This window comes from Electrophorus electricus, chromosome 13, assembly GCF_041902795.1.
Source record: "Electrophorus electricus isolate QZ-2024a chromosome 13, ASM4190279v1, whole genome shotgun sequence".
In the NCBI taxonomy this organism is placed as follows: Eukaryota; Metazoa; Chordata; class Actinopteri; order Gymnotiformes; family Gymnotidae; genus Electrophorus; species Electrophorus electricus.
Genome location: NC_137509.1, coordinates 1047501 through 1060000, shown reverse-complemented (window position 1 = coordinate 1060000; position 12500 = coordinate 1047501). Strand labels below are relative to the sequence as shown.

General features: G+C 46.0%; 1 protein-coding gene across 1 annotated transcript in view; it reads right to left on the bottom strand.

The window, feature by feature from the left end:
* ptprn2 (protein tyrosine phosphatase receptor type N2) overlaps positions 1-12500 on the bottom strand; it is a 227339-nt gene that overhangs the window by 32846 nt on the left and 181993 nt on the right. The window contains exons 14-16 of the mRNA XM_035519848.2: positions 8925-9140; positions 2441-2588; positions 1714-1787 (exon numbers count right to left, since the gene is read on the bottom strand). Coding sequence (XP_035375741.1) covers positions 1714-1787; positions 2441-2588; positions 8925-9140 — 438 coding nt within the window. The remainder of the gene's footprint in view (positions 1-1713; positions 1788-2440; positions 2589-8924; positions 9141-12500) is intronic.

Sequence of the window (12500 nt, the reverse complement as noted above, 5' to 3'; positions counted from 1 at the left end):
TGGACACGCACACAGCACCAACCATCACTGGACACGCACACAGCACCAACCATCACTGGACACACACACACACACAGAGCACCAACCATCACTGGACACGCACACAGCACCAACCATCACTGGACACACACACAGCACCAACCATCACTGGACACGCACACAGCACCAACCATCACTGGACACACACACAGCACCAACCATCACTGGACACGCACACAGCACCAACCATCACTGGACACACACACAGCACCAACCATCACTGGACACACACACACAGCACCAACCATCACTGGACACGCACACAGCACCAACCATCACTGGACACACACACAGCACCAACCATCACTGGACACACACACAGCACCAACCATCACTGGACACGCACACAGCACCAACCATCACTGGACACACACACAGCACCAACCATCACTGGACACGCACACAGCACCAACCATCACTGGACACACACACAGCACCAACCATCACTGGACACACACACAGCACCAACCATCACTGGACACGCACACAGCACCAACCATCACTGGACACACACACAGCACCAACCATCACTGGACACGCACACAGCACCAACCATCACTGGACACACACACAGCACCAACCATCACTGGACACGCACACAGCACCAACCATCACTGGACACGCACACAGCACCAACCATCACTGGACACGCACACAGCACCAACCATCACTGGACACACACACAGCACCAACCATCACTGGACACACACACAGCACCAACCATCACTGGACACGCACACAGCACCAACCATCACTGGACACGCACACAGCACCAACCATCACTGGACACGCACACAGCACCAACCATCACTGGACACGCACACAGCACCAACCATCACTGGACACGCACACAGCACCAACCATCACTGGACACGCACACAGCACCAACCATCACTGGACACGCACACAGCACCAACCATCACTGGACACGCACACAGCACCAACCATCACTGGACACGCACACAGCACCAACCATCACTGGACACACACACAGCACCAACCATCACTGGACACACACACAGCACCAACCATCACTGGACACGCACACAGCACCAACCATCACTGGACACGCACACAGCACCAACCATCACTGGACACGCACACAGCACCAACCATCACTGGACACGCACACAGCACCAACCATCACTGGACACGCACACAGCACCAACCATCACTGGACACGCACACAGCACCAACCATCACTGGACACACACACAGCACCAACCATCACTGGACACGCACACAGCACCAACCATCACTGGACACACACACAGCACCAACCATCACTGGACACGCACACAGCACCAACCATCACTGGACACGCACACAGCACCAACCATCACTGGACACGCACACAGCACCAACCATCACTGGACACGCACACAGCACCAACCATCACTGGACACGCACACAGCACCAACCATCACTGGACACGCACACAGCACCAACCATCACTGGACACACACACTCTAGATCCTGGCACTGAGAGGCAAACATGCCAACCACCAAGCCACCTGCTGCCCAAGATTAAAGAGGTAATAAAGAACCTCCATCTAAAGGCAAGCGGGCAGGGTGAGAGGTCGATGGGTGAGGGGTGAGAGGTCAATGGGTGAGGGGTGAGAGGTTGATGGGTGAGGGGTGAGAGGTGAGCCTGTGCTAGATATTCACACTTACGATGAGACTGGCGTTGATGTAGTCACCATTGCTATGGTTATTTTCAGCCTTTAAAATTACCCGGGAGTGATCATCTGTAACAGAAGAAGGCAATTGTTTATTAACAAATGCATATAATACATTTATTACGTGTATATTACACACTATACTTTTTTCTGGCAAACATTCAGGTAAAAGTACAAATGAAATTAATTGGAACATAAGAAGAATATAAGTCAGAATACAGTTTTAAACATCAATTTTAGGGCTGGTGACAATCAAATTTGCAAATTGGGTCTAAAGGCAACAATCCCTTATCTCACATATCTAACTCAGGTCTAAAACCAACAATCCCTTACCTCACATATCTAACTCAGGTCTAAAACCAACAATGCCTTACCTCACATATCTAACTCAGGTCTAAAACCAACAATCCCTTACCTCACATATCTAACTCAGGTCTAAAGGCAAAAATCCCTTATCTCACATATCTAACTCAGGTCTAAAACCAACAATCCCTTACCTCACATATCTAACTCAGGTCTAAAGGCAAAAATCCCTTATCTCACATATCTAACTCAGGTCTAAAACCAACAATCCCTTATCTCACATATCTAACTCAGGACTAAATCTAACAATCCCTATCAGAACAGACTTTCCTGCATTGGGTGCAAATATAATCAAATCATGCAAGAAAATTCCTTCAAATGTCTGACAGGTGTGATGGACAGGTGTGCGGTCCACTCACAGGCAAGCATTCCATTGGCGCGGTTCTTCTTGGTATTGTGTTTGTCCTGAGCAATGGCGTGAGAGGCTGGCTCGGCTTGGTAGCTGCACAGGGCCTCCCACTCCTTCTCCAGACGCTGGCGATTCAGCAGATGGTCCTCCATATATGACTGAAGATGAGAACACAGAACCCTGCAGGGTCAGTACAGCTGGACACCCAGTGGACACCACCAGGACCTGTGGGTCAGTACAGCTGGACACCCAGTGGACACCACCAGGACCTGTGGGTCAGTACAGTTGGACACCCAGTGGACACCACCAGGACCTGTGGGTCAGTACAGTTGGACATCCAGTGGACACCACCAGGACCTGTGGGTCAGTACAGATGGACATCCAGTGGACACCACCAGGACCTGTGGGTCAGTACAGTTGGACTGTACTATCAGAAGAAATGGGGCCCAGGCATGTTGGCGTTGGGCAGCTGTAATCCAGCTCACCTTTCACTCCAAAACACCATCACCAGATAGACAGCAGCTAAAGCAGCTCCACTAACCAATCACTGAGCTTAATCTCAAACACGTCAGTGAGAGAGAGATGGAGAGAGCGAGAGAGAGAAAGAGTAAACGAGAATGAGACACAGGGTGAGCAGGAGAGAAAGGAAATGGATGGAGGAGAGGCAGAGGAAGAAAGTGAGTGAGAGAGAGAGGGGGAGGAGAGGCAGAGGAAGAAAGTGAGTGAGAGAGAGAGGGGGAGGAGAGGCAGAGGAAGAAAGTGAGTGAGAGAGAGAGGGGGAGGAGAGGCAGAGGAAGAAAGTGAGTGAGAGAGAGAGGGGGAGGAGAGGCAGAGGAAGAAAGTGAGTGAGAGAGAGAGGGGGAGGAGAGGGAGAGAGAGAGAGAAAAAGGAAGAGGGATACAGACAGACAGAGGAAGGTTGGACCAGAAAGCGCAGCACAAGGTTTTTTCCACAAACACACACACGCACACACACACACACACACACGCACACACACACACACACACGCACACGCACACGCACACGCACACGCACACGCACACACACACACACACGCACACACACACACACACACACACACGCACACACACATACACACACACACACACAGATAAGACTCACATACACTCACTCACACACTCCACTGACACACACATTGATAAGACTGTCTGACGTTAAGCTGCTTCACTCAGGGAGCTCAAGCGGAATTCAGCAAAAGACAAAAGACCACAGTGCAGGGAAGTGGAGAGAGAGAGAGAGAGAGAGAGAGAGAAGGAGGGTAAGGGCTGAAATAGCATGAACCATTTGAAGAAATGGATATGTTGGGTAGTGCTTGGAAGTAACTTCAGATTTGTCATAGCTATCCCACAGAGGTTAACCAGGATACTGTGTGTGTGTATGTGTGTGTGTGTGTGAACAGATTACACACTGCAAACTCAATATCAGATACTCTCAGGGCTCGTGTGTGAAAGGAATGCTAAGTCATAAAGGTTCTCCTGTTCTGTCTCTCTCTCTCTCTCACACACACACACACACACACACACACACACACACACACACACACACCTTCAGCCTGTCTCTAGGCTCATGCCCTGTCTGTCTTTCACTATTTCACACTGGTTTTATGTCACCCAAACTTCGAGCCACTGAAACTGCAGAACAGCCCTCAGCAACCTGAGCTCTGTCAGCCCTGCTCTGAGCCACAAGGGGTGGGGCTCTTAGGAGGAGGGGCTCTTGGGAAATGGGGGCGGGGATCTTAGGAGGCGGGCTCTTAGGAGGAGGGGCTCTTGGGAAATGGGGATAATGGGGGCGGGGCTCTTAGGAGGCGGGCTCTTAGGAGGAGGGGCTCTTGGGAAATGGGGATAATGGGGGCGGGGCTCTTAGGAGGCGGGCTCTTAGGAGGAGGGGCTCTTGGGAAATGGGGATAATGGGGGCGGGGCTCTTAGGAGGCGGGCTCTTAGGAGGCGGGGCTCTTGGGGTCCTGCACAGACAAGGCCATATCTTAGCAGCTTCTGTTCCATGTGACAGCGAACTTAATAGGGCCCATTAGGTGCTGTGTAGTTTCCATTACTGAGAGGAGGAGTCATGACTTTGATTAACACGCTTTAGATGAGACTTAATGGCATTACTTTAAAAAAGCAGAAAAAAGACCTTCTCTTGTATAAAGATCCAGAACAGCAACTCTGTGTGTGTGTAGGTCTCTGTGTGTGTGTGTGTGCGCGTGTGTGTGCGTGTGTGTGTGTGTGTGTGTGTGTGTGTGTGTGTGTGTGTGTGTGTGTGTGTGTAGGTCTGTGTGTGTGTGTGTGCGCGTGTGTGTGTGCGTGTGTGTGTGTGTGTGCGTGTGTGTGTGTAAGGGCACCACAGAGCTCTGAGTGTTTTTCATGGTTTTTCATACCATAGAAAATATCACACCAAGCACTCCAAACTCTTAAAATACTCAAAACACTCACAAAATCCCACACACACACCAGCAAAATCACTCATTGAAACACTGCAAGCACCTATTCAGCATGACATCTCATGGCAATTCAGGTCTGGAACAGTAATGGTAACATCATCTTCAAGTCTAGACTAGTAATACTGTCTTTACTGCTCAAAGTGCCACTATACTCAGGGCTGAAACAATAATACCATGCTCATGTGTGGAGCTGTAACTGTACTCGGTGCTGTGAGAGAAACACTATACCTAGTGTTATAACAGTAACATTATACTCAGGTCTGAAACAGTAACATTATACTCTGGTCTGAAACAGTAACATTATACTCTGGTCTGAAAACAGTAACATTATACTCAGGTCTGAAACAGTAAGACTATACTCTGGTCTGAAACAGTAACATTATACTCTGGTCTGAAAACAGTAACATTATACTCAGGTCTGAAACAGTAACATTATACTCAGGTCTGAAACAGTAACATTATACTCTGGTCTGAAACAGTAACATTATACTCAGGTCTGAAACAGTAACATTATACTCTGGTCTGAAACAGTAAGACTATACTCAGGTCTGAAACAGTAACATTATACTCTGGTCTGAAAACAGTAACATTATACTCAGGTCTGAAAATAGTAACATTATACTCTGGTCTGAAACAGTAACATTATACTCTGGTCTGAAAACAGTAACATTATACTCAGGTCTGAAACAGTAAGACTATACTCTGGTCTGAAACAGTAACATTATACTCTGGTCTGAAAACAGTAACATTATACTCAGGTCTGAAAATAGTAACATTATACTATGGTCTGAAACAGTAACATTATACTCTGGTCTGAAACAGTAACATTATACTCTGGTCTGAAACAGTAAGACTATACTCAGGTCTGAAACAGTAACATTATACTCTGGTCTGAAACAGTAACATTATACTCTGGTCTGAAACAGTAACATTATACTCTGGTCTGAAAACAGTAACACTATAGGCAAGGCAAATTTATTTCTCTAGCAAATTTCATACACAATGACAGTTCAAAGTGCTTCACATAAGAATAGACAGAACTAATTACAGGCTGAGAGCAAAACATTGGGAGGGTGATACTCTACTCTGAGCTAGTACAGTAGCACTAAACTCAGTGCAGGCACAGTCGGACTATGCTCTGATCTGTAACATCTCTAAGACTGCAATACTCCGTGCTGTTCCAGTAACAGTGTGCTGTGTGCTGGGGCACACACACTGGAACAGGCTGTGCAGACGTGCCTGGACTCTGGGACTGGACACCTCCACTCCCACTCTGTAACTCTGGCAGTTTGAAGTCACGTTACACTCTGCGTTTCGCTCTCCAGGCACACTGTGGCACGCTGACAGAAAGACTGCTAATTAGTTCATTAGGTGAAGTTTTTGACAGCTAAAGTAGTTACGGAGACATTTCTGTCAAGCTTCCCACATGAATGAATTCTAATGCTTATGGAAATATGATTTTAAGCATGTTTCATGGATTTAAGCCACTACTAAAGTTGGTTTATGGGAAGGTCTGTGGGGTTCATTGTGTCTGTGGGGTTCATTGTGTTGAGTCTGTACATCCAAGCCTCTGCGCGATCATGCATCTTAAGAGCGTTTATGAGAACGCTGAGATATAAGCCATTCTGTACATTTACCCTGAACATAAGCAGCACATGCTAAACACAGCTGTTGCCATGGATACGGATGGGATGAAGAGTGTGTGGTAAGTGAGTGGAGAACCTCTGGTGTAGTCATGGTGGAATGTCTCACATCAACTACACTCCTGTCAAACGACACTTTCTGATATTCCAGCCTTTAGCTGTACTTGTAATCACTGACTTTGCTACATTTCTAGAGTAAAGGCTTTTACCTAGAAAATCTGATCACCTCCATCGGAGTATATTTGCTTTGTGTGTGTGTGTGTGTGTGTGTGTGTGTGTACCCCTGTCAATAACACTAGCCATCTCTATTTGCTATCTCTAATGCCTATTATGATATAAATGATTTACTCATTTGATCAGACACAGGGCACTCGAACACATCTGGCAAGCAGCACGTGGTTTCATCTCTAAGGTTTTTCTCTCTGACAGCTTCCAATCACTCTTTCCCCCACCTCAGACCAGCTATGTGTAAACAAATACAACAATAGAAGCAGGTTATTACTGATCCAATCATCCACTCACTCATATGCCTGTATGGCTACACACACACACACACACGCGCGCCCAGAGGGTTAATGGAGGAGCTGTACACTCAGGAGCCCCACACATGGGTGAGTGTATTCAGTGTAGTGACACGCATATAGCGCCCCACCCCCTTACGTTAGTATGTTAGTAACTATTAGCTATTCTGACAGACCCACAGAACACATGGAAGCAGATGACATATCAGCCCAGCTCACACACAGACACACACACACACACCTCAAATAAACAAAACAAATCCTGGATATCAAAAATATTGCTGACCTATTGTTAAACCCACTGACGACATCTCCCCTCTGCCTCTCCTGTGTCTCTTCCTCTCACTTTATAGTCATTATTACTGCAGGTACCATTAGAACCTAATGTGAGAATGACCCAGAGTGACACCTCTGTACAGGCGCCTTTGCGTCTGGATGCTCACCAAATCTCCACACTGGAAATCTGATCCAAACTCCAACAACATGGCCATAATGCCTTGCCTTGCCTTCAACCAGCACACTGCAGTAGTGACATGCTGTGGAGCTGTCCAGAGTGCTGAAATATTTCCTACCACTGCTGGTATTGCTATTAGCCCCCGTAGAAACAGACTAGCTACTCCAATCAGCCCACCACAACACATGCTCTGTCTGTCTGTCCATCTGTCTGTCTCCAGAACACATGCTCTGTCTGTCTGTCTGTCTGTCTCTCTCCAGTCTGCAAGTCTGGTCTGCTTTCCTTCCTATTCATTCCATTTCTGCATTTATTCTCAGTCATGATTTGATAACATTGATGAACTGATGTGCCAAGGCACCTTTTATGCTCCAAATAACAAATATGCAGAAATATGCAAATATGCAAAATATACAAAAATATGCAAATAGGCAGAATATACCAGTACACAGCTCCTTCTACACTACACAACACATCCCACATTATCCTGCACTACAGGACACAGTTCATCATACGCTCCAGAACACAGAACTTTGGCCCGAATGTGAGAAAAAAGATATGACCAGCCAATGGCAGGGGCAGGCAGAGTTTACACATACATATGTATTTCCATGACCCCAGGGGCTCCAAACAGAGTGTGCTGCTGCTTCATTCCTCTCAGCTAGATCCACATTTCTGTTCTGCCCTCTGTGTACATGCTTCTGTTGCCCCAGTGAGGTCCAACCATAGTGGATGTGTTGGAAACAGTCATGAGTTGTCCTCCACTATGCTGTAATGCACTCCACATTTTAATTGTGTACAAAATGTGGAACAAAAGTAAAAGGTAAAATCTGTGTGCTAAAATGTTTCTAAACTGCATGACTAAAGCTTCAGGCTAATGACCACAGGTGAGACAAGACAAGGATGGCACTAAGAGCAACACACGTCTGGGCTTTGGTTACTCTGAAAGCTTCCAGGAGTCTGAGAAAGAAAAGAACCCCAAGAGCAGCATCTTAAACCTCACAATAACTTCAGAATGTTTCCTCTGGACTCCTCTGCACATGTGTGTGTGTGTGTGTGTGCGTGTGTGTGTTGTGAAACGTTTAGATGGATGCATTTGTGAACAACAGCCGTGACTTTAATAGCTTCTGAAATCACCTTCACCAATCAGAATGAGAGGCATCCATTAGGGGCCGGCGCCGTGTACTAACGGCGTCGGCTAGGGCAGTGTGATGGATTCCTCCTGGACTAATGAACACCACGCTAGCAGCTACTGATCATACCATGCTGCCATGCTGACTCACGGCTGAATTAAACTAAGAGTCAGGAGTGAAATTAAAGTGATCCATTGTGTGTATGCGTTTGTGTACGTGTGTGTGTGTGTGTGTGTGTGTGTGTGTGTGTGTGTGTGTGTGTGTGTGTGTGTGTGTGTGTGTGTATACCAGGATCATGTGTCCAGTGGAGATGTCCATGTTGGTCTGGGCAGGCTCTTCGCTCCACGATGACGTGCTACTACGTGCTGATGGGCTCTGTGTCGCTCCATCACTGAACTGAGACGACACACTGTTGATGCGCGATGTGTGTGTTGGGTGGAAGACGTCAGAACCGCGCTCGGCACGCTCCGATGTCTGAACTGCCATTCGCTGCCGACACAAGTCCTGGTGAGGAAGAGGAGGAGTGGGTTGGAGATTATTTCATAAACACAAATGGTGAGTTTAAAGGTATGTGATGGGGTTGTGATTCACATCATAATGACTGGGTCAAAAAGGGACATCACCATACACTCATACCCAAACTCTTGATTTTTTTAAGTCCAAATAAATGTACACATTAAATATTATACATAAAGACTTTTTGCTTCTGTTATTAGACCAGGCTGTTATCAGACTACCTGATACAGTTTGCCTGCTATAAAGCTGTAATGCACAGCATAGTAATATTTAAATATTCTAATGATCAGATGAGCTGTAATGAACAGCACTTTAGTATTTACATATTCTAATGAACATTAATGAATAGCACACTAGTATTTACATATTCCAATCATGGGTTTGACTGCACATCAGGCATGTAGTGAGACTGTGGTGAGACTTTACTAAGATATGACAGATGTGTGGTGAGATATGACAGGCATGTGGTGAGACTGTGGTGAGACATGACAGACGTGGTGGGACTATGGTGAGACAGTGGTGAAACATGACAGGTGTGTGGTGAGACTTTGGTGAGACATCACAGACATGTCATGAGACTGTGGTGAGACTGTGGTGAAACAGTCAAACACGTCAGACATGTCAAACGCCAAGCCACTTAAAACACAAAGACCACTGAACTCATAGATAAGATGTTTTAATTAGAATATTTATTTTGAATGTGATTCTTCTAAAATTCGAAGTCACTCTACCAATAACTAGAAGATCCATCCATTTACTAAAAGTACTAATGACATAAGACCAATGATGGTAAAATCTACAGGTGGGATGATGGTAAGATCTGCAAGTGAGATGATGGTAAGATCTACAGGTGGAATGATGATAAGATCTACAGGTGGGATGATGGTACAGGTGAGATGATGGTAAGATCTACAGGTGAGATGATGGTAAAATCTACAGGTGAGATGATGGTAAAATCTACAGGTGAGATGATGGTAAAATCCCAGCTGTAGATTTTACCATCATCTCACCTGTAGATTTTACCATGGTAAGATCTACAGGTGAGATGATGGTAAGATCTACAGGTGAGATGATGGTAAGATCTACAGCTGGGATTATGGTAAGATCTACAGGTGAGATGATGGTAAGATCTACAGCTGGGTAACGCCTGCAGTAATTAGCAACAAAACTTGCTTTTGCCATCATAGCTCCTCCTCCTTCAGTCACGTCACTACCTGCAATCATAGCTCCTCCTCCTTCAGTCACGTCACTACCTGCAATCATAGCTCCTCCTCCTTCAGTGACATCACTATATGCAATCATATCTCCTCCTCCTTCAGTGACATCACTACCTACAATCATAGCTCATGTATTAGAGTTGAGTTTTGATCTTTATCATCACACATCACACCAAATAAGGAGCAGAGTGAAAGAAAGAGAGAGAGGAAAACAGAGAAGGAGAGAAGGAGAGAGAGGGAGATATAGAGAGACAGAAAGAGGGAAAGAGAGTGAGAGACAGAGAGAGAGAGAGAGTACAGTACACTCACACTCACTACACTGAACACACACTACACTGAACACTCAGCACACTGAACACACTCACTACACTGAATATACACACAACACTGAACACTCACCACACTGAACACACTCACTCCACTGAACACACTCACTACACTGAACACACACACTACACTGGACACACTCACTCCACTGAATACGCACACTACACTGATCACACTCACTACACTGAACACACTCATTACACTGAACACACTCACCCCACTGAACATTCACTACACTAAACACACTCACTACACTGAACACTCACTACACTGAACACTCACTACACTAAACACACTCACTACATTGAACACACTCACTCCACTGAACACTCACTAAACTGAACACACTACACTGAATATACACACTACACTGAGTACACTCGCTACACTGAACACACTCACTACCCTGAATATACACACTACACTGAACACTCACTACACTGAAGACACACTACACTGAACACACTCAGTACACTGAGTACACTCACTACACTGAACACTCACTACACTGAATATACACACTACACTGAACACACTCACTACACAGAACACACTCACCCCACCGAACAGTCACTCCACTGAACACACACTACACTGAACACACTCACTCCACTGAACACTCACTACACTGAACATACTCACTACACTGAACATACACTACACTGAATACGCTCACTCCACTGAACACACTCACTACACTGAACACACTCACTCCACTGATCACAATCACTACACTGAACACTCACTACACTGAATACACTCACTGCACTAAACACACTCACTACACTGAACACACACTACACTAGATACACTCACTACACTGAACACACTCACTACTCTGAACACTCACTACACTGAACACACACTACACTGAATACACTCACTACACTGAACACACTCACTACACTGAATATAAATATTACACTGAACACACTTAGTCCACTGAACACTCACTACACTGAACACACACACTACACTGAACACTCATTACACTGAATATACACATTACACTGAATACACTCGCTCCACTGAACACTCATTCCACTGAACACACTCACTACACTGAACACACTCAGTCCACTGAATACACTCAGTCCACTGAACACACTCACTACACTAAACACTCACTACACTAAACACACACACTACACTGGATACACTCACTACACTGAACACACTCACTACTCTGAACACACTCACTACTCTGAACACTCACTACACTGAACACACTCACTATACTGAATATACACACTACACTGAACCCAATCACTCCACTGAACACAGTCCACTGAACACTCACTACACTGAACACACACTACACTGAACATTCACTACACTGAACACACTCACTCCACTGAATACACTCACTCCACTGAATACACACACTACACTGAATACACTCACTACACTGAATATGCTCACTCCCCTAAATACGCTCACTCCACTGAATATGCTCATGTAATGAGTTTGAGCTTTGCACTGTGAGAGAATGAAACCCCAATGCTCTGTCACTGTGTGTGTGTGTGTGTGTGTGTGTGTGTGTGTGTGTGTGGTTTCTCTACTGTGCAAATGGGATTTAAAAAACACACACAGCTGCATGTGCACCACATATGTGTATGCACACGCACACACACACACACACACACACACACAGATCTCCCCCACACTCACAGACACCCCCCCACACACACACAGAGACCAGGCACATGCTCACACATGCAGAACCACACATACAGACATGCACACATAGACCCCCACCCCCCACCCACACACACAAACAAACCCCTGCACACACACACAGACT